The sequence below is a fragment of the Crinia signifera genome, chromosome 3 (assembly GCF_055691185.1).
Source record: "Crinia signifera chromosome 3, ASM5569118v1, whole genome shotgun sequence".
Lineage (NCBI taxonomy): Eukaryota > Metazoa > Chordata > Amphibia > Anura > Myobatrachidae > Crinia > Crinia signifera.
This window is the reverse complement of record NC_139219.1, coordinates 200,199,415-200,222,836: the sequence shown is the minus strand read 5'-3', so window position 1 is coordinate 200,222,836 and position 23,422 is coordinate 200,199,415. Positions and strand designations below refer to the sequence as shown.

Below are 23,422 nucleotides of genomic sequence, written 5' to 3'. Positions count from 1 at the left end.
TATCGGACATTATATCAGAAAACCAGGCAGTGCTGTGGGAGATACTGTACTTAAATACTGGTGAGCAATTAATTTGACAGATACACTTTTTAGCAAATAACATAAAGACTCAGAAGGAAGCAATGTAACATTTATGTAATAAAATTTAGCAGATAATTGCAAAACAATAAAGTATAGATTAAGAAAACCACATTACAGTAAATGTAGACATCATAAAAAAGATATCATGGAGTGACGAAGTCCAGATGAGTGACGAAACTGGTTGGGCGTGTCCTTCCTGTGACATATCTGTGGAGCTGGGAGTCTGATCGACGGGACGCTGGAAGCTCTGTGGCTACAGCGTGATGTGAGAGACGGTTACCTGTTGTTCCTTGATTTGATATGCTGGCAAGCTGTTCATTTTAAACTTACATGTACATGAGCTGCTATTTTTTATAAATTGAATTGAATTTTGTGCTCTTTTGTTCGCCTGTCTCATGTATTTTTGCATATATATATAGAAAGTCCAAGATAGCTTACACAAAGCCAGGGTGTGTTCCTAAATAAAACTGTTACACCACTATCTCCGAGTGATGCCCTGTGTTAGGCGCCGGACTGTGAGCCTCCCGGCTTCTCCCCGAGTCCCGGCGGGGGTGGACATGCCAGGGACTCGGGTTCCCCGTCAGGTGCTGCTCGCTTTCGCACGTCCCCGGCTCCCTCAGACTCCGGCGGTATCAGTTGCGCCGAAGGCTTAGGAGGGGAAACGGGCAGCGGCCATCTTCTTCCGGCTGCAGACACCCAGAGGCGTCAGGGACGTTGCTAGGCAAGGTCCCAACCCTCGTTCCTGGTTTCCCTGACGGCAGCTGACATCACACGTCGCTGGGCGGCATTTTTGAATATAAGGCCGGCGTCTGCTGGGCACAGATGCCGATTTATAGTTCTGTTGGAGGTCTTCCTGCCGTAGAGTGTTCCCGGTTCCTGGACCTTGTGTCAGCCAGCGTCTTAGCCGTTCCTGGTTCCCTGTGCCTGTCAGCTGTGTCCCTGTACTTCTTCTGTGATCCTTGTCATCCATCCAGATAAGTCTCCCTGCAGTTTTTATATTTCTTTATTCGTATATTGGAGTCACCCTTTAGCATTGTTGCTATTATATTTTCTTATATTCGTCATCTGTGCAATGTTGCGCTTATATTGGTTCATACGGGTTAGTGGTCTCCCCTCGTACCTGCAGACACACCTGGGTTAGCACCCTCCACCTGGGTCCCATCAGTTGTATTCAGGCCTGCCCTTCGGCGTTAGGTAGGTTATCCTTTTGTACCTGGTCTGTCTCCGTGAACCTGTTGTCTCACCACAAGACCTGACTGCAACGGAGTCCAGGCGGACCTAATTCGCTCCTAAAGCCGGGGCGGTTAAAGGTGAAGCCTAGCACCGCACAGGTTCACCGACACTAGGCCAGGGCAACAGAGCTAGAGGGCAGGTCCAGCTCCTATACCTCAGACCCAGACATCAGGCACGGTTCCACTCCTACGAGGCCTTACACCCTGGCTTTGTGTAAGCTATCTTGGACTTTCTACATATGGGCAGTACCCTTGGGAAGGCACCGGAGTGAGTAACTGATTGCTATTTCAGTGGGGAAGTTCCGGATTCAATGGTCTCTGGGGTAAAACACAGATGGGATAGGGACAGTAATTAGAAGTGAGTTTATTATTATTATTATTATTATTATTATTATTATTAATAACAGTTTCTTATATAGTGCATACATATTCCGCAGTTCTTAAAAGAGAATATTTGAACATTCACATCAGTCCCTGCCCCAGTGGAGTTTACAATCTATATTCCAGAGATTGCAGACTACATGCTGATCTGAAAATGCAAGCCACAGGATTATACTGAGAAGTATATCTGCAATATCTTTTTTGCGGGATACATACGGATGACTAATGGTGGGATGCTGGTGACCATATTAACAAATGAGGGCAGATCCAGCAAACACTATTCACAGAGCACTAGAGTTGCAAAGGAAGCACAACAGAACTTCAGATGGGAATAAGATGCAGCTTCTGCATCCTAGCATTTTGTATGCAGTTCAGGCTCATGTTCAGGCTGGTGAAGATCTATTTGGACCATTTGTGACCTGTGAACGCATTCTGGTTTGTGAAGAGTGTGGAGCCGGCACTAGGGATGCCAATCCCGGGGCATTTTTTCAATCCCGGGATTGAAAAATGCTCAATTCCGGGATTCCCGGGATCCCGGGATTGGCATCCTCACCATCAATCCCAATACCAGTACAGATTTTGTCTATCCCATACACATCCCCACACCGGCCGACCCGCACATTTACTTACATTAGCGAGTGGGCGGCCGGGAGTGGGTTTGGAGGTGCACTGTGCCACCTGGCATGTGCACCTCCTTCTTAGCAGACAGCAGGTGGAGGCAGGCGGGCGGGCGGAGGAGAAGAGGCAGGCAGGCGGCAGAGGAGAAGAGGCAGGCGGGCGGAGAAGAGTGCGCGGTGAGTGGTGACGGTGTGGCCTGCGCATCGTGACCTCTACTGTCACGCTACACAGGCCGTACGCCGGGGTCGGGAACAGCCGGGCAGCGTCTGAGCGAGTGCTCAGACGCTGCCCGGCATTAGACTGTGCATGTGCAGTCTAATCCCGAAATCCCGGGATTGGATACTCCAATCCCGGGATTGAAATCCCTGATTTTTTTAGGCCAAATCTCGGGATCCCGCTGGTCCCGATCCCAGGATTGGCCACCCTAGCCGGTACCCTCTCCACAACTCTCCCATTATTCCAGCTTTGGGACCCACTATTGGTGTTTTTTTAAACGCTTTATATCGTGCATGCTTGATTGCATTTACTGACCTCTTATATAAGGAGGACCACCTGCAGCTTAAAAGTGTCATAATTTTCTCCCCAACAGATCATGTTGATAAAGCTGAGTAATTACTGTTTATGATTTATATCACATAAGCACTGTTTTTATCACCTAAGCACCCGAAACACCACTTCTTTGTTTCTGTATATTGTTGGTGGACCTAAGGGGGAAGGTCTTGTTGTGTTTTGGGCTGCTTGGTGAAAATCTGTACCAAAGTATTTAAACAAATTTCTTCTTGTACAATCCATATTCCCTACCACATATACACGCACACAGACATTCTAGGGTTAATTTTTGTCGAGAGCCAATTAGCCTACCAGTATATTTTTGGATTGTGGGGGGAAACCCAGGCAAGTATGAGCCATGGTGGGAATGGAACCCATGACCTCAGTGCTGTGAGCCAGTAATGCTAACCATTACACCATCCGTACTGACCGAGGAGTAAGTGAATGCATTCATGTCCTCTGTTAACAAAGTTTAATATATGTGTTTCTTACTGTTCGCAAATATTATACATAGACTAGAATTTTTCTAAATTTTTTTAAAAGGTTATATATATAAATTCAGCCCTTCATTTTTCTTAATTACAATTCTATAGATTTAAAATTAAATGTTATGGTTTGTTTTCTACTGGTATTTTAATTGTCTCTGTAAGATTTGTATGAAACTAATGTCTAGATACATTACTGTATTTTTAATATAGTATAATTTAGTGCAAGCAAAATGAGCCATTGCAATATACACATTTATATGTAATTGCAATTTTGTCATCCGCTCTTTTGAATGCAACAGTGATTATGACTTGCTGCGCTTGATTGATTGGTACAAAGCATAGGTCATTGTCATCATGGATGTGTGATGATTTGGAGACTTGTTTAAAGAGAGACATAATTTAAAGGCTTGTAACAAAATGAGGTAAATCAAATAAGATGCAGCATTTGCAAAGAATAATTGAGGATGTGTCTTTTGAACCTTCAAAAAGGTTGCTCAAGTGTGAACAATGAAAATCTTAGCAACTGCAAAGTGGGTACAAATGGGTGAGCCAAACAACGTAAAGTAACAAAAATATGCTTTTACTGCCATACAAAAAGACTAAACTTCTGCTGAACAGTACTGTAATTAAGATGAAACAATTAATGATAAATGCAGAACACATTCCTTCTTTACACTCTCCCAACAGTGTACTTCAGTATTACGGGACATACTTTTATCACATTCAGTATTATGAACATAATCTTTATATTTACTGAACTTGCTGATGCCCTATAGAATTGTTCATGTGATAAATTAAATAATGGCAAATACCAGGCAGGCCAGTCTGGCTATGCGGAGAGACAGAGACTGGACAAGTACTTGGCCCGGCTCACATAGACAGGGGCTGGCCAAGCAGATCTGCCTACCAGGGCTATCTGCTCGGCCACCCAATTTACAAAGAAAAGGGGCATGCCATCAAGACAGGCCCCTGTGACTTGTGGCACTTCCTTGTGAGTCATGACCATGCCCCACTTGCGTGCACAGTACAATGCCAGGACTGCAAGACAGCACCAGTCCATCATGGGTGGTACTGTATGAATAAATGATATTCAATTGGATAGTTGTTATTGTTAATCCAATAGCAGGTTGGTTACAGGTCCCGACAGTCACTGGGACTTTAAAACCGTTCAGTCCCGATGCAAGCCCACATTTTTCTCTTTCTGGCCACCTTCAGTAAACCAGCAATATTGCCTGTTTGCTGACATCATGCTGGGGTGGAGTGGTGGGGTGGCAGAGCGTCATTGTGGGAGGGGATGGAGGCAGCGCTTGGAGCTGATGCTGCTCCAAGCACTACCTCCTCCATCAGTTTGAACGGGAAGGGAGTCACTCTATCCAATAACCCGTTCACACTGTTCAGCAACCCAGAAATGATTGGGTAAGAACCCTGTATATTTACCGGTTGGTAAAGCCGGGTTGCTTGACACAGATTGCACGTATAACCAGGTCAAACCGGCATGAACCTAGTAACTCCAACACAATTTGGTAAGAACTGATAAACCTAACTTCCCTCTAACCCTATCCCACCCCTACCACAGTCTAGATCTAACCATCCCCTCCCACAGCCTCACCCTAGTCTCTCTTTTCTGTAGCCTAGCCCTCAAATTTACCGATGTACAGTATGACAGTCAGGAAGACGCTGTTGGTATTGTGACTGCCTGTCGGTATGCTGAATACATTCAACACTAGCTATTGTTTTCAGTTCAAATGAGAAAAAAGGCAAATCATTTGGAAAACAATATCCCTGTAAATAGTATTTTTTTTCTCTTCTGTTAAAATTAGATCAATACATTCTAGTTTACACCTAAGTGGCATAATGACTAAGTACACAAACACAAAGTAATTCATCTGTATAATGAATACAGACTTCAAGTTTTAAAGATTATAAAGAAGTTGAAACCCTTAAAATGTGTTCCTTATTGTTAATTAGTTTAATAGGAAGGAATACGTTTTTTCTAGAATTGAGAGCACTGGTAAAAAGAGGAATTTACTTGTTGCTCTAGTGAATACTTAATTTCAGGTAGGAGCAAAGCAAAGCTATCTATCTGCAAGGCACTTAGCACCACCAAACTACACAGAAATAAAAACACACACACACACACTACCTAAAGGTGCCCATACCCAATACAATTATTGTATACAATATAGCATCTGGGTTTTGCAATAAGAACTAGTACAAAAACTATGTGCAGCACATCATTTTTGTACTAGATCTCATCGCAAAACCGAGATGCGATGATAACGTGTATGGGCACCTTGAGTACACTTGTTTGTAATGGTGTAACAAAACCATCAACAGACAAATAATTGATGAAATGTGTATGGTTTATTATAGTTCACTTCTAAAAAATATTTTATTAATGTTTTGGGGGTTTTTCAGTTTCGACATGCTTGCATACATTTTTTTCCAATTTGTTTTCCTTGGAAAGTAGCATAATTATTTGCCAGTTTAGAAGGGTTAACTACGTTGTTGTCAAACTTGTGGCATAGAAAGATCTTCTTCTGCTTGCATCACTTACCAGAAAATAGACCTCCACCTCTCAAGAAGCCAAAAACAAACTGCATATTACACTATTAGCATACACTGAACAGCGGGTACCTCAAAGGAGGTGGGTTAGCTTTATCTGGTTGCTATCTACTAAAATGGGAGTAAAGGAAATACAAAATGGCTTGTGCAGGCTACAAAAGGTGGATATTCACTACTGCAAATTACCTTATGCTGGTTCTCTGTCACTCCTGGCCTCCTCCTCATCCTCACTAACATTAAATTGTGATGCGTTGTGAGATGCCATATGCTCTTTTTCATGTGTAAATCCATGGTCATACATGGTTAAAGCACGGGAGGATTTGTAGCATATCCTTTTGTTACATAAAGGAGAACCAACACACGGAACACCATAAGGGAAGTACCCTGTCTTTATTTATCTAGCGCTGGTGAAGGTGAATTGCACCCCTTTTTTCTGTACTTGTTTGCAATCTTTGGAGTAGTGAAGAAGCTCCTTCTGCCAATTAACCATCCAGCAGCTACAGTAGTGCGCACTGTGGCAAACTTCACTCTGTTTTTTTGCGTATTTACCATTACCAGATACACTGTAATGAGGATAAAGGAGTCTATTTACTATGCCTTGAATGGCGACAAAGTGTAGAAAAAGTACCAGCAAACTAGCCCCTAACTGTCATTTTCTGAACACAGCCTGTAACATGACAGAAGTTGATTGGCTGGTACTTTATCTCTGACCACCTTTTCTCTGTCCAGGTCTTAGTATAAAGACCCCTTAGTTTCTGCACAGAATCATTTCCTAAATCTAACATACAGGTTCCCTCTTGTTATTTTGAGTTGCCATTCTTTTAACTACTGTAGTTTGAACTAAAATAAAATGAAGACTGTAAAAAGGTTTGTTCGTTTGATGCTGGTATGATGACCAAGAGCTCACATTGGATTGAAAAGTACCCTATACACACCTGTGAACCACTGAAAAAAAAGGGTACTTGTTTCCTAGAACAGCGCCCATCGCATACCATACTTAGTGGTGTGCGATGCGTGCGATGCGATATTTACGTTAAATTAACAGGAGTGCTTGTACAATGAAATATCGCATAGCATTGCATGCCAGCATATGGCATGCGATGCGATGCAATGACATTTTTAATTGTACCCCTGATGGGTGCTTACAATGTTAAATGCACCCCCATTGTCAGTGGCACCTCCACTATCAACGCCAACCCGAAGCGTGGTGAGCGCAGCGAGCCCGCGAGGGGCGGCGGTACGCGTCCTCCGACCTTTTCATACCCCCACTATCCACGTCGGTGTGGAGTTGATTTCAGATAGTGTGGCGAGCACAGCAAGCGACCGAGCCCAAAGCGTGCCGAGCGTACGCGGAATACGAGCCCGAAGCGTGGCGAGCGCAGGGAGCCCTGTGAGGGGACACAGAATACATGTAAAGTAATCCGTGTCCCCTCGCGGGACTTACTGCGCTTGCCGCGCTTCGGGCTCACTGTGCTCGCCACACTATCTAAGATCAACTCCACGCCGATGTGGATAGTGGGGGTATGAAAAGGTCGGAGGACGCGTACCGCCGCCCCTCGCGGGTTGGCATTGATAGTGGGGGTGGCATTGCCAATGGGGGTGCATTTAACATTGAAAGCACCCATCAGGGTACTTGTACAATTAAAAATCGAATCGCATCGCATTCATCGCATGCGATGCGTTTGTATAAGATGTTCGACGATCAAAATCGTGGGCGCCGTGCTAGGAAACAAGTACCAAGAAAAGTGTTGATTCTTATTTGTACTGTAATCTTAAATTTGATCTTAAATTATCAAAAATATCATTAATTTTAATGGAAAAAAAATAAAAATCCTGGTCATAAATGTTTATTTTCTCTATTATTATCTTTGTGAAGAGCATCTTTGTTTTTCATAATGACCTGTGTATTTGTAAATTAGTGATTCCCAAAGTGAGACTATACTACAGTATACATATTAAGGGTGATATTAAATCCTGCCACTATTTCCGGGAAATAGCTACGGCTGCCTATTCAATGCTGTAATTTCAAACAGCATTGAAGGTGGAATTCGAAAAACCATATCCGACTTTAAAACCAGTTGGATCTGTTTTGTCAAAAACAGCCGTATATTGTCGTATTCACTGCCAGATCATGTCAATCCATAGCTGTTTTCACAGGCATGCCCAATATTCGACAGTGGAAAAGCGGAACATTGAAATCCTCCGGTCGATATAATGTCGAGCCGGGCGAAAATGGGCCAGGATTCCAACTGTTGGAGCGTTCTGACAGTCAGATTCAAGTGTTTGACAGATGTCAAGTGTCAGATATCACAGTCAATCGTTTGACAGATAATTCATATAATGCAGTTTTTTTTATTGTAAATTGTATTACCAATATTTTAACTTAAGTTATCAGTAAATAAAAAGTATTGCTTCCTACAATATTATTTATTAAATAAAAATAGTTGCTCCTTACAATATTATTTGTGACGTTTGTATTTTTTTTGTTTTGTTTTAATCACTACTAATTTATTGTTGTGTATAAATATAAAATGCTATCTTGTTACTAATTGGTGCACTTTTTTTCAGGGTTCAAAAGGGCATGACGGACTTTCTGGCCAAAAAGGAGATAAGGTAACATTTAACATAAATCATAAGTGCAATATTTGTTTGAAAACATTTTCTACCATTTTATTTCTATTATGGAAAATGTCTAGTAATTGTACTTTGCTTATTTTTTTCCTGATGATTTTTCTCTGGCAGCACTTTCCTCCACGGGTGGTTCCATTGAAGTGTATAAAGTCACTCAGTAAATCATTGTAGAATTAAAACACTATGAAACACAGCTGTGTTCATCCTTTGTGCCTTTCATAAAGAGTTTCCTTGTAGCTATTTTTGTATTTTGTGCTGCAATTTGTGTAATTCATTGAACTCCTATGTGACCCAAAATTCACAGGACAGTCCAAGTCTTGTCTTTTTACTTTTCATTCACCTGGGTAGACATTTAACTCCTTGTTCTTTTCTAACTTATAACCAAAGGTTTTCTTGGGCTTTGATGTGATGTTTGTAAATCTTTTGATTTACTAAATTTAATGCAGATAAAACTGCACTAAAAACAACTACCCCATCTGGATATTTTTGGTATACATTCAGATTTAGCAATGTATAATGTGGTGTGCTTTTTGCATTTAGGACATACAAAATACAAAATCCCTCACGTTTTACAAGCTGGGAACATTCACCATTGGGATGGATTCTCTAGGGGTGTGCTGGGAAAAAAGTGGACCAGTTTTGCTGGTATACCAAGTCAATGGCATATATTCAATGCCGGGGGCGAGCGGTGACTGCGAGCAGGACTTTTTGCTCGCAGTCACCGCTCACCCTGTCAGTATTCAACTGACCCCCCCTCATTCGCAAATTCCCCCTCGCTCCGTTTTTTGAGCGAGGGGGAATTTGCGAATGTGCCTCCAAAAGCTGCGAGAGCCGAGGCTAATTACAGCGAGTTTGCTGCACTAGCCGCGGCTCTCGCAGTTTAGGGGAATCCTCGCAGTTATGTGACTGCGAGGATTCCCCCGGAACGTTGCATAGTGCGAGCGGCCGGCGCGGGGGTTAAACTGCGAGGATCACTGGTTTTCTGTGATCCTCGCAGTTTAACCCCCTTGCCGGCCGCTCGCAGCGGCATTGAATACTGCACACAGAGTACAAGGGTAAAACTTTCAACACTGTATAGGGAATGCACTTGTAATACTACAATAATAAGAAGTACACACACCCTGTAGTTCTACATTTCCGACACATCAAACCAAGAAATCTAGTGAAAAAGTGTCAAATCGTTTGTGTTTTATCTCCGATTCCAATCCGATCTGTGGTCCTGTGCACATCGAATCAAATCCTGAGATCTCCATGGCTGCCAACATGGGATATGTTGGATCCTATGGCAGTACATACAATACATTTTATGCAAAAGGAAGTGTATTTATCATATGGGATCCTAGCCACCAGGGATCCACCAAGTAATCAAATGCAAGTCTGCATGCCATAGCTCGGCTAAGTGTAAAGGGGCCTTAAGTGTTGCCACAATTAACAAATAAAAAAATAATAATGCCACCACTGATAAGTAAAGAAACAATAATGTTTTCATAGATAATTATAATAAAAGCGCCCATACATAAATCCAAGGTATCGAATGCAGACTCTCATGCGATACCTCGGGAACTGTCTGCCGGGGAGCCACCATGCTGAAACACATATGATACATTTGTATGCAATCCCTTAGCATGCGATGTATCATTTGTGACCCCCAGAAAGTACTGCCAGTTTCGAGAAATCTTGCAGCACTTACAATCTCTGGATCAGAATCGATGCGCAAGATTTCTCGGACGGATCTGTCGGAAATGGGTGAAAAGGGCCCAAATCATATACAGTAAGTATATGGCCAGTTTAAGACTTTCCCCATTGATCGTTAAATAATTTTAATTGCCAGTTAACAAATTTATTTTTATAAGAACAAATAATATTGCTGCCAGCAGGATAAAAAAAAAATTAAATCATGCCCCTTGTATACATGAATAAATTACAATTGCAAAATGAATGAATAAATAAGTAAATATTGCCTTCATTCTAAATATGTATGCTTCTAAAATTGCTTTCTTTTCTTGTGTTGATACAATCAAAGTAAATATGAATACTCCTTGTGGGGATTCAGCAATAAACCATAGTGCTTTAATTAAGGGTGAGTGGACTCTTCCTAACTTTTTGATCTGAGCCAGGATCAAGGCAAAATGTCATCATCCTGCTGTCTCGCATGACTCTTGCAGGTTTTGGATCCTATATAAGCTGATTGACACCATTTTCACTTAAGCATTGGAGAGGGGCAGGACTGATCTGTGTCTGTGTGCATGGGGGTGGTGTGGATTGGGTGCCGTTCTGCTTTACTGTACAAGACCATTGGTGCTCTGTCTGCTGTGCTTTATCAGCAGCTGCCCTGTCAGCCATTTAATTCCAGGGTGCCTGCCCTGTCTGCTGTATAATTACAGGGGTGTCCTGTCTGCTGTATAATTACAGGGGTTCCCTGTCTGCCATATAAATATTACAGGGTGCCCTGCCTGGCATATAATTAATGACTTTGGCCCTATCTGCTGTATAATTATTACTGTCTGCCATAAAATTACAGGGGTGCCCTGTCTGTCATTTAATTAGTACAGTGGTGCCCTGACTGCCTTATAATTATTACAAGGGTGCCCCGTCTGCTTTGCAACTTTGCATACAGATGGAGCCCCTCTCACTCTTACTTGGCTCTCGCCAGAACATCCTCGCTGGCGAGAGCTGGTGGAGAGGGACTCCATCAGACTGGGATACACGTGCGTTTTACTCTCACGTGCGTCCCAATCTTTTGGTGGCTGGGTGGCGGGACCCTGCCCGTCTCTGATTCAGGGAGATGGGCATGGTAAGGGGTGGGTCGGGGCAGTGATGGGTACCATCTGTGGTGGTAGGGGAGGCGGTGGATGGCGGTAGGGAGCTATGTCGCCACAGGGTGCATGAGCATTTTGTGCGTGGCGGCTGGCCAAAGATGAATTGCGCTCCATCTGTACTTCATCTTCCTTGTTCCTTGCAAAGGACTGTTGAACAGTCTATTGTTTTGTTAAAGTACTAGAGCAGTAGTAGCAGTAGGCATAGCACTCAAGGATCCTCTAGAGCAGGCATGTCCAACCTGCGGCCCTCCAGATGTTGTGAAACTACACATCCCAGCATGCCTTGCAATAGTTTTAGCATTCCCCAATAGCAATACTATGGCAAGGCATGCTGGGATGTGTAGTTTCACAACATCTGGAGGGCCGCAGGTTGGACATGCCTGCTCTAGAGGAATACCGGATAGGAAGAAAGTAGATTTCATAGCAGTGAAAAATGCAATTCATCACAGCTAGGGCAGTTAATATTTGGAATTCTCTACCAGAAAATGTTGTCATGGCTGATTCATTAAATACATTTAAGAAAAGATTATACAAATTTTCAATAGAGTAAGACACCCAGGGATTCAACTGTTAATTGGAATGTATAATGGTAAATATCAGCAGGCAAAGGGATATTCTAGTATCATTTTAAATATTGGTTGAAATCGATGGACTGACTTATTTTTTCAAACTCACAAACTATGTCACTATGGGGTCATTAAGACCCACTCACTGGGCTACGAATTCGAAGCCCGACGATTACCGAATGACCACACATGCGCAAGCCTTCTGACTGAAGCCTTTGCTCACTGCTCGCAGGGTGATTGACACATTTGGGGTATGCCCCCAGCATCCCCAAGAAAATGCAGGCAATCCCCGGCTGTTAGGAGGTAGGGCCACTGATTTCTTCACAACCACAGACATAATTTGACTTTGTGGGGATTTGAAGAATACACAGTTGGTTCTCATCAAGAACATAGGCCAAGGCCTTAGCGTTTCCTTGCCACTTTGTGTCATGAATGGCATATTGCCAATTTTACATTTCTCCTCAGCTAACTTTAATTTTTATTCTGTTATTTATCACTGTCAAATGTTTCTTCTTGAATTTGACATGCCCTCTATGCCAGGGCTGGGCAATTGCGGCCCTCCAGATGTTGATGAACTACACATCCCAGCATGCCTTGCATCCGTTTCAGCGTGGCCACATAGCAAAACTAATGCAAAGCATCCTGGGATGTGTAGTTCATCAACATCTGGAGGGCCGCAATTGGCCAGTACTGCTCTATGCCATTTTTGCATTAGCCTTTGCAGACGACATTGATTAACTTGCATCATCAATGTCATAACTAGTTGCAGCAGATTCCACACTAGTTTCTGTTATTTCATTTATTGAAAACAGTTTATAAAACTGCTATCCTGTCTGCCAATGCAGTGCCACTCCTAGATGTGCCATGTATTTGTACAACACACTTCTGCCGCTTAGCTTAGTCATCCAGCTACCTTCGTGCAACATTTGGCCAAAAACAATATTGTGAGGTGTTCAGAATAATGTTATTGTTTTCATGTTATTGTGTGGTGTTCAGAATAATGTTATTGTTTTCATGTTATTGTGAGGTGTTCAGAATAATGTTATTGTGAGGTGTTCAGAAATTAATGATATTAAGGTTAGTAATACTGTAGGAACAAAAAACACCCCAAAATCTGTGATTTTAGCTGTTTTTATGACTTAAATAAAAATCCAGACCCAAAACCAAAATTGTCAAAACAAATCCAGATCCAAAACACAGAGCAGATCCAGATCCAATACCAAAACTCGAAAAATGTCCAGATGCACAACCTAGTTTTAATAGACCCCTACCAACTACTGTACCTTGCTACTTTATACTGAGACAGGTAATCTTTTATGTGCGGTGTTCTGAAAACTAGACATTAGTAGATTTCCCCAAGGTGTGTTATACAGTTAAGCTGGGTACAATTCTGGCCGATGGATCGGGCTTCTGGATGCAACTAATCTAATCGTCAGTACTGTATGGTTTATTCAACAAACTGGTGCACACATACTTGCCAAAACTCTGCCCAGTACAAATGTGTCTTTAGGCATCATTGCTTTTTATGCATAACTTATTCACTTCCCATCCTCTGACATACACACAATCATCACATTCATCGTCTGCTGATCCACTCTGCCAGTCCCTCCATTGGTTGCCTGTATATTACCGCATTCAATATAAAATACTTCTTCTTACATACAAAGCCATCACTCTGACTACACTGACTTATATCTCTTCGCTTATCTCAAAATATATCCCCACCCAACCTCTCCGTTCTGCACAAGATCTGCATCTCTCATCCACACTCGTTACTCGCTCCCACTTACACTTGCAGGATTTTTGTCGGGCAGCACCCACCTTATGGAATGCCCTTCCACGCACACTAGACTCTCCTCTAGCCTTCAAAATTTCAAGCGTTCCCGGCGGTCGGAATTCCGGCATTCAAAATCTTGACGCCGGAATCCCGACCACCGAGATCCCGACAAGGGGGGGACGTGGATCGCTACGCTTGGTACACTAATTTATTCTCCCACTATGGGTGTCGTGGACACCCACGGAGGGAGAAAGTGTTGGGAGTTCGGCAGTTGGGATTCCGGCATCAGGATTTTGAATGCCGGGATTTCAACTGCATCCCTCCCAGTGGAATGTCTCTGCTACTCATTGAGGGCCACTGCCTTGATCTTGTATTCACCAGTCTATACTGAAATCACTAACACTCTTTTACGTCTATCAGATTATGATCTTATCACCAGCAAGCTCTTCTCCATTACTTCCAACTTAATGTCACTGAAGTCCTCCTAGCCTTCTCAAACCCACAGAAAAATTAACACAATTACTGTAATTAACAATAACTTTCTCCTCTTTACAATATCTGCTAGCTGAACTCTAGAAATAATCTTAAATGAAGTGGCAGCATCTTGTCATCACATTCCACATAGACTTAGATGTCAACCAAAGCAACCAAATGAACAAGACACCTACAAAACTGTTCACATAAAGTAGAATGTCAGTGTTGTATATCTCGTACTCCAAGCAACTTCCTCACTTTGTAACTTATAAGAAAAAGACCGCAACTACCCTGCCCTTGAATCCTCTTTCAACTTCTCCTTATTTAATCCCACAAATGACTGTGAAGTATACACACACACACTATTCTATTACTTCTCTTCTAGAACCTATACTCACAGTATAACACACACACACATATATATATATATATATATATATATATATATATATATATATATGTATAGAGAGAGAGAGAGAGAGAGAGAGAGAGATTCCAATAGACGGCACCCAGCGGATTTCAGACAGCCAGTAATGAAGCGCAGACACCAATTTCGTGCAAGCTTTCGGGTACTTTATTCCCCTTCGTCAGGCGGCATACAAAGAATACATATAAAATACAATCACATAGTGCTCACCTTTTATACCGTACATGTGTTAGTAGCGTGCAGCTCGGGGCAGGTATGACTTCCGGACGCTGTACCACGGAGAACCTCCGGGTAATCCCAGTCAGTTACTTCCGGGCAGCGACACGGCTTCTCGTTACCATGACAACCCGGCCGCATATACTACAGAAAAAACAACAATAAAATACAAAAATAAACAAGATATAATACAGATATGTACAAATACATTCAAGATATAGCGGCATAGAAATAATCATCATGATAATAATAATTAAATGCATATCAAAAAAGTGGATAAATACAGCATTGACTTATGCAGCTATGCAAATGGATTTACAGGAAGGCTTCAATCTAAGTTCAATTAAGGAAGATATTTAACGGGGGTGATCATTGAGGCCTCTGGGTTTAACGGTATAAAGAGTAAAAATCCATTTAGATTCTAATCTCAATAATTGTTTATGTCTATCTCCGCGTCTTTTATTAGCAGGTACATGGTCAATGATGATATGACGAAAATTGGCCATATTATGTTTGGCTTCAAAGAAATGTCTAGCCAGAGGTTGGTCAGATGGTTTGCCTTTTAAGGCTGACCTTATGGAAGTACGGTGCATAGCCATCCTCTCTTTGAAGGCACGCACCGTCTTTCCTATGTAACACAGCCCACACGGGCATTTTACCATATATACCACGAATGAGCTATCACAGCCTAAGGGATGGTGTATTGTGAATTTTTTTCCCGTATGGGGGTGGAAAAACCAGCGAGATGCGATCATATGCCCGCAAGTCGTACAGCCTGTACATTTATGACAGCCAACACTCTTCTCCATTTTGGATAAATCTTTATCAGTTGTAATCATGGGCCAAAGTTTTTTTAGTGTGATGTTGGATGTTTTTATTAGCTACACTATATTGTTGTACCCAATGAATTGTGTCCTGAGTAGTTTTTTTCACAGATCTCAACAGTGTTAGTTTTCTATCTACTAGAGCGAGTTTAGATCTAGCAGCCTGTAGAGTAGCAGGTAAGTAGCCTCATGCTAAAAAAAATTCGGACATCTCATCCAAAACTTTATCAAGCATATCTGGATTACTCACAATCCTCTTTGTTCTGAGGAATTGTGAGTAGGGGAGACTAGACACAGTACCTATCGGGTGGAAACTTTCCGCCCTCAGCAGGGTGTTGCGGTCAGTAGGTTTTATATATAAATTGGTTTCTATCCTATTATTTTCAATCTTAAAAAAAAGGAATTTCTTCCAAACTTTTAGAGTAGGTAAATTTAATAGGGCAGTTCAAATTATTTACTTCAGCAATACGATTACACAGGTCTGTGGGGTCTCCCTTCCAGATTACTAGTATATCGTCGATATACCTCTTGTAACATAAAATTCTGTCTCTAAGATCCCTAGAGAAAAATGCTTCTTTCTCAATCTCAAACATATAGGTATTCGCGTAAGCAGGTGCGACGGGAGACCCATCCATGGTTTTTCTCCATCTTCTCGCTAAATAACTAATTGTGAATTGATTTTTTTGCCTACAAAATTGTAAAAATGCTTTTTCAATAAGTAAAGTCCCTCCAATATTTTAAAATTGTTTTTTTTAAATTTGTTATTAAAGAAGCAGATGTATTGTTATATAAGATATTAAATTATGAATATATGTATGTTTGTATTTATAGAGAACCCCTGATGAAGTCCCGTGTGGGGACGAAACGCGTTGGGATTGTCTATAGTGCTATTGTGAAATACACCACTGAACTTTTTATGGTCTGATCTAACCACCATTGTAGTGTGGAACCAGAGACATTTTAATAAATTTATACGAATCATTGGACTTTACTTGCATTTGTTTGGAATTCTGACTAAAGGCTTCATAGATCTAATTACCAAAGGTCTCACTAAGGGGCGCCAACCCACAACTGCCATCCACATTCTCCTTGTCCCCATCCAACAGGGGTCCATGTGAGTTCGGCAGCCCCCACAAAGTTACTACAAAAATTAGTGGCGCAAAAAGAGAGTCTGCTCCCCATATATATATATATATATATATATATATATATATATATATATATATATATATATATATGACAGCATGGATGAAGGCACTCCAAAAACTAATGTTTGTAGTTGCCGGGGTGCTGCACTCAAGGGGGTATGTAGAACTGGGTATCGTGGCACACACTCGGACTTAGTAACAAAAAAGCAAGCTCAGCACACAGAGCGCATTGCCATCGTTTTGGGAGTTTATTCCATTATCAAGGCTAAGAACAAATGACAACTGTACAACACTTACCTTAATCTCCTCTGTTCTGTATCACATGCTTACTCCTGGGTGCCGGCATCCATTCCCTGCCTGCTCATGCAACCGCCCCACACTGATGACATCATTGGCAGCAGGACTCAGGTTCCAGAGCCAAGCATCGGTTGTTGCCTGGCAACACTCAGGAACAAAAAGCTGTGTAAACAGAAACAGAGCGGGATAAAACAAAAACAAACAATAACCAAGTGTGCAGTGGAATTACAGTGACATGTGCAGAGTATTAGCTGAAGTGAAAAGACCGAGCAAGAGAGGCACAGGTGGCTGCAATATGGAAGCAGCAGTGTATCAATAGAACATATTGAAGCTTAATTGTTCATTCAGACCCTTGGGTCTCACAGTGTCCAATTTATGGATCCATTTGGCTTCTAGTTTGAGCAGTTTCTTGCCTCTCTCGCCTCCACGGAAATCATCAGGGATGTGATCTATGATAATGTACCTTAAACTGGAAAGTGAATGTTTTTCTGCTGCAAAGTGCTTGGCAACAGGTTGGTCCATTTGTTTTTCATTAAGTGCAGCTTTGATGGCTGATCGGTGGATCGCCCCGCCGCACGGAAAGTGAGACGCGTGTGCGCGTGAGACGCACGCGAGTCTCAGTCAGATGGAGAGCTGGGCTGCTGGTGGATTACCAGTGGTGACAGTCTGGCGATTCACCAGCAAGAGGGAGCCCGGCTCCATCTATATCATCCAACACGACCTTTACACTCCTCCCAAGATCTGTGTCTCTTTCGCTCCCATTCCCGACTGCAGAACTTTCTTCGGGCTGCACCCACTCTGTGGAATGTCCTCCCAAGCACAATAAGACTCTCCTCCAGTCTCCAAACCTATAAGCGTTCCCTAAGAACTCATCTCTTCAGGCAAGCTTATCAAATTCCAGAACCAGTCATAGAACCTTGCATTCTGGTGGAATCGATGCAATAAAGAATACAGTATCTATCCTTATGTATAAATGCCTATTTCCCTATATATTGTAAGCTTGCGAGCAGGGCCCTCCTACATTTTGACTGTCTGTAAATACCCTGTTAGTTGTATCACTGTCTCCTTTGTAAAGCGCAACGGAATATGCTGCGCTATATAAGAAACTGTAAATAAATAAATATATATAATGCTGGCACAGTGGACTATACCACCACCGACTTGGACTCTGTCTCCCTCTTCTTTTCTTTTAGATCACAGTATGCAGCTCCTGCTCTGCACTGCTACAGCTGTGATTAAAAGTATGGGACCACCTAGCAAGAGGGAAGCACACGAGTACTCACCCCCGGGGGCCATTCTAAATTTGCCAATAAGATGGTGTCCATACATTGTAGATGATGGAAGTTAATGCATTTACAATGTAAGCATTCAGCACCCTCTATTGGTCCTTGAACTTAATTTTTCAAAGCAGAATGACCTATTAAGCGGCAATGTGCCGCCTCTATTTCCGACGTGGGAAAAAGTGGTGGCTCCCTATTCAAGGCTGTCTTTAACGACAGCATTGATGCGGCATCACGGCAGAACAGGCCCGACTTCAGAAGCTGTCGGGCCCGTTCTGCCGATAACAGCCGTGGATTGTCGCAATCCCGGCCGCAGATCGACAATCCACGGCCATTTTTGTGGCCACTCCCCCTTTGTGCCGAGCGGCAGGCGGGACATTGAATCCCATCTGTCGTTATGCGGTCAATCTGACCGCAAATGGGCCAGGATGACAGCTGTCAGCAGGGATCGACAGCCATGATCCCAGATTGCATACCCCCCTAAAACATTTATTGAAAATGTTCAGACCCTATGGGGGGAACTTTGCTATAATGGGTGTTCTATTTCACACGGGATGTTGCTATGGGCAACCAATCAGAATCAACTTCTTTATTTAGCTTCTAGAAAATAATAGATAGTTACTACAGGGTACTTATGTAATATCTGGGCTTCGGTTTTTCTTATGAGACCGCGTCCCCTCGCGGGGCTCGCTGCGCTCGCCACACTTCGGGCATGGTGGCACGCTGCGCTCGCCACACTATATAAAATCAACTCCATGAGTAGTTGGATAGTAGGGGTATGAAAAAATGGGGTGCATTTAACATGGGAGCCCAGATAATACATAAGTACCAGTTACAGATTACATTTGGCCACCCATCTGAAGCTGAACTACCATCTAAGTATATTTCCCTCTTAGAAATGATAAAATCTGAAAAAAAAAACAATAATAAAAAAAGATATCACTGAGTAGTAGCCTATCATTATTGAAATGACTGTGCCCAAATAAATGGTTATAGTAAATGCGTTACCTGTTTAAAATATAAAATGAAATACAAAAGGTAAACATTATAAAAATGAGTACAAATCAGCAATAAACAAATGTTCTTTCACATTAGAAATGTATACTTTACAGAAATGTGATTTTATGTAATAAAGCAGATAGAACTTGACAAATGAGTTTGTATTGTTTTTTTATTATTTTAAAACACGTCTAGTTTTCCATTCTAAAGCATTTGAATCAGGAGTCTCATTTGCATTTTAAAATAACTACAGTAAGCAAGTTTTGATAAATTGTTTTCCAAACATGTTGTCATTCGTACTGTTCAAAACAGAGGTGTATGAATGTGTCAGCAAAATAATGTACTTTACACGGAAAAATAAAGTGGTTGTCTAAAAGCACAAATTACTTTTTGCAGATTTGATTTGCCACGTGCTGTTTACCAAAGCCCTTCACATTGTGTTTTAACTTATAGCACTGTTGATAAATTATACATAAGGCCAGTGATTCAAGTCCATAAGTAAATTGTGGATTTAAAGCAACACAAGATAAGTAAATACAGCAGAGTTTACTGCTTGGAAGAATAATGATCTTATCAGCCTCGTCCTTATTACGTTTACTGCTGTTTCACAACAAATGCATATTTATGATGAATTCTAATTTGTCCAATGCAAGAGCTTGATTAGTGTTTAATGTGTCATTTATTCTGGTTTTGTACAGTTAACCCATCCTCATTATAGAAATTACAGCGCTTATCATCCCTGCTCCAAATACATTAGTTTAAGCTTTTTTTTGTAAATGTAGACTTCGGAAATGTTTTTTTTACAAGAATTATTCCAGTTGTTTTTTTTATTGTTTTGATTTGTAGGGGGACGCTGGTCCAAGAGGATTGCCGGGCCTGCCAGGATTGGTAATTATATAACAGCGCAAATTAGGTTTCAAATTGTACAGCATGTGAAGTAGGTGCCATAAAATCCATAAGGTTTAGTGCCTAGCCAGCAGAGCGGGCTGCAACAGAGCTAATAAATACAGGCAAATGACTTTCTGTAAAATCATTATTTGGAAACAAAATAGCCTAGTGTGGATGCTGTTCTGCATGGCTCATGATCATAAAAACCATCTAAAAAATGGATGTTGTTTTTTAAGAAGTGTACAAGAGCGAATATACTATTGTCAGTATCTGCAATACAAATATAGTAAGTCACATCTTCTTAAACAACACACTCTTTCTCAGCTGGTAAATGCTGACTTATTTTCTTAATTGGAAGTTTCATTAACACAGTAATTATGTATTTTACTTAAATTAGCCTTATCATAGATTTATTACATTCAAAATATGGAAATATCACCTACATAATTTATGTAATTTACAGTAAGTAGTGTTTTATTTTTCCTTTGGTGTATTTGTTTGCACAGTATTAATGTCATTATTATTAACCTCTCACTATCATAGCACAGTGAGAACGATATTGTTTTGCAAGGCACTAACTGGCTTAGGAAAACGCACCTTTGCCAAGTGTATTAAAAAACACAAAGGAAGCAATGTTGGTGCCAGTGACAATGAAGAAAAGAGATGCACTGTGGATGCATAGTAGTCCAACTTGTTAAGGATATAAGAAAATGTAATGGGCTGCCAATATGGCAGGTGCAGCTACTGTATATGCAGCTGTCATTTACAATAGCAGTCACATGAAAAGCATGATACATATTACATGCCCTACCAATGGTGCCAGAATATTTTAAGGAGGGGCCAAAAGATAATTTTGAGAGAATATATATATATATATATATATATATATATATATATATATATATATATATATATATATACATACATAGAGGTACTTTACTGGGAAGGACTGCAGGTGGCACTCTGTGGACTTGTAGTGAAACAGATGGTGATGTTTATTTAGTCATATCGACGTTTCAAGACATATATGTCTTTTCTTCAGGATAACAAACATGATGTTTGTTAAAGTACCTCTCTGTATGTACTATACTTAAGAAGGCACCAGTGGCCATTATTCAGCAAAACAGAGTGCCGGACCACATGTTGTGTGTGTGTGTGTGTGTGTGTGTGTGTGTGTGTGTATATATATATATATATATATATATATATATATAATGGCGGAGTTAAAAAAACTGAAATTGAGAAATTCAAAATCGGCTAGTGGGAAAGTTGTGACTTGACCTGAATAAGAAATGTGAAAAAGCTTTTTGAGTCAACATCTGAGGCAAGAGGCCTGAAGTTTTCCTTTTTCTGGTGAAAATGATGAAAAACTGTGAAGATGCTCCAATCTAGTTAAAATTATGCCATGATGTCTTAGAGTGGTTTATTAATATACTTTAGCTTAGTAAAAAAGAGTATGAGCTTGTCCTAGTGCAAAGTGACTGACTTTGGCGGTAATGAGGCTTTTGAACTGTTGTATCACTGCCTTTTGGCCCTTATTCAAACCTGATCGCAGTAAAAATTTGTTCTCAAAATGGGCAAAAAAATTCTGCACTGCAGGAGGGGGCAGATGTAACATGTGCAGAGAGAGTTAAATTTGTGTGAGTTATTTTGTTTCTGTGCAGGGTAACTTCTGGCTGCTTTATTTTTACACTGCAATTTAGATTTCAGTTTCAACACACCCCACCCAAATCGAACTCACTCTGCACATGTTACATCTTCCCCCCCCCCCCCCCCTGCAGTGCATTTTTTTGGCAATTTTTTGCCCATTTTGAGAACAAATTTTTAATGCGATCGGGTTTGGATAAGGGCCAAAAGGCAGTGATACAACAGTTCAAAAGCCTCATTACCTTTTCACTAGTAATGTCCTACCAACCTTCTATATAACAGGACATTAGCACATATGGAGTAAAGCTGATTATATTTTTCACAACCTTATATGAATTTATGAATGTTTTGTGACAGTAATGTCAATCAAGTATAAAAAAAAACCTGCACTATTTTTTAAATCTGTAAATTAAAAAAAAAATACTATTTAGCATTGATTGGAGAACTGTGAGTGTGGTATATTGTGTCTTATCAATAAGAGTGTCTGGTTGTCAGATCTTGCTAATAAGAAATATCTGTTGGAGTCTGTTATTGAAAAACAGTAACTGTTACAATTAGTATTACAAGTAACAGTGTAAACTGTTTAATGTATCATTTTAAATATCACTGAACATTAGATGTATTTGTTTATTACATCATAATACACTTCAACGTATTTAACTGTTAATATATTGGCTTATCTTTGGCATAACTATATGCTGTAATGCAGCCCTTTCATGTTCCCAGCATAGGTGATGCAAAACTGTTTTTCAGACCAATTCATGTTTAAAATAAACTGCCACAAGTAAAGACAATAAACAGAAGTGTTTTAAATCCTGCACCTAAAGAACAGAGTAAAATGCATTGTTACTGAACTTACTGGAGCATTCAGTAAAGAGTTTGTTGGACATTAGAAGACACATAGGTGCACTATTCTATTAAAGGCAAACAAAAGGGATTTACCTTTTTTTTTTCTCCAAGTTTCTTTTCTTGATCACATCAATTACAAAACATCCTCTCCCAAAAAAAAAAAAAAACACGTTCTGGAGAAAACACCATATTCACAATTGAAACCATAAAAATGGGTCATTTATAAGGGATTTTTTCTCCCGCCAAAGTCAGTCACTTTGCACTAGGACAAGCTCATACTCTCTTTTACTAAGCTAAAGTATATTAATGAACCACACTAAGACATCATGACATAATTTTAACTAGATCGGAGCATCTTCACAGTTTTAGTCATTTTCACCAAAAAAGTGAAACTTCAGGCCTCTTGCCAAAACAGAAGATGTTGACTCAGATCAAAAAGCTTTTGCACGTTTCTCTTTCAGGTCAAGTCACAAGTTTCCCATACTAGCTGATTTTGAATTTCTCAATTTCAGTTTTTTCACTCCGCCCTAATATATATATATATATATATATATATATATATATATATATATATATATATATATATATATATATATATATATATATATATATACAGAATGTGTACTGTTCCATGCTTCACTCTTATTGGGTCTGATCCGCTTCTCG

General features: G+C 40.8%; 1 protein-coding gene across 1 annotated transcript in view; it reads left to right on the top strand.

Moving 5' to 3' along the window:
- LOC146062953 (uncharacterized) overlaps positions 1-23,422 on the top strand; it is a 366,150-nt gene that overhangs the window by 124,655 nt on the left and 218,073 nt on the right. The window contains exons 5-6 of the mRNA XM_083174963.1: positions 8,483-8,527; positions 20,219-20,260. Of these exons, the coding sequence (XP_083031089.1) occupies positions 8,483-8,527; positions 20,219-20,260 (87 nt within the window). The remainder of the gene's footprint in view (positions 1-8,482; positions 8,528-20,218; positions 20,261-23,422) is intronic.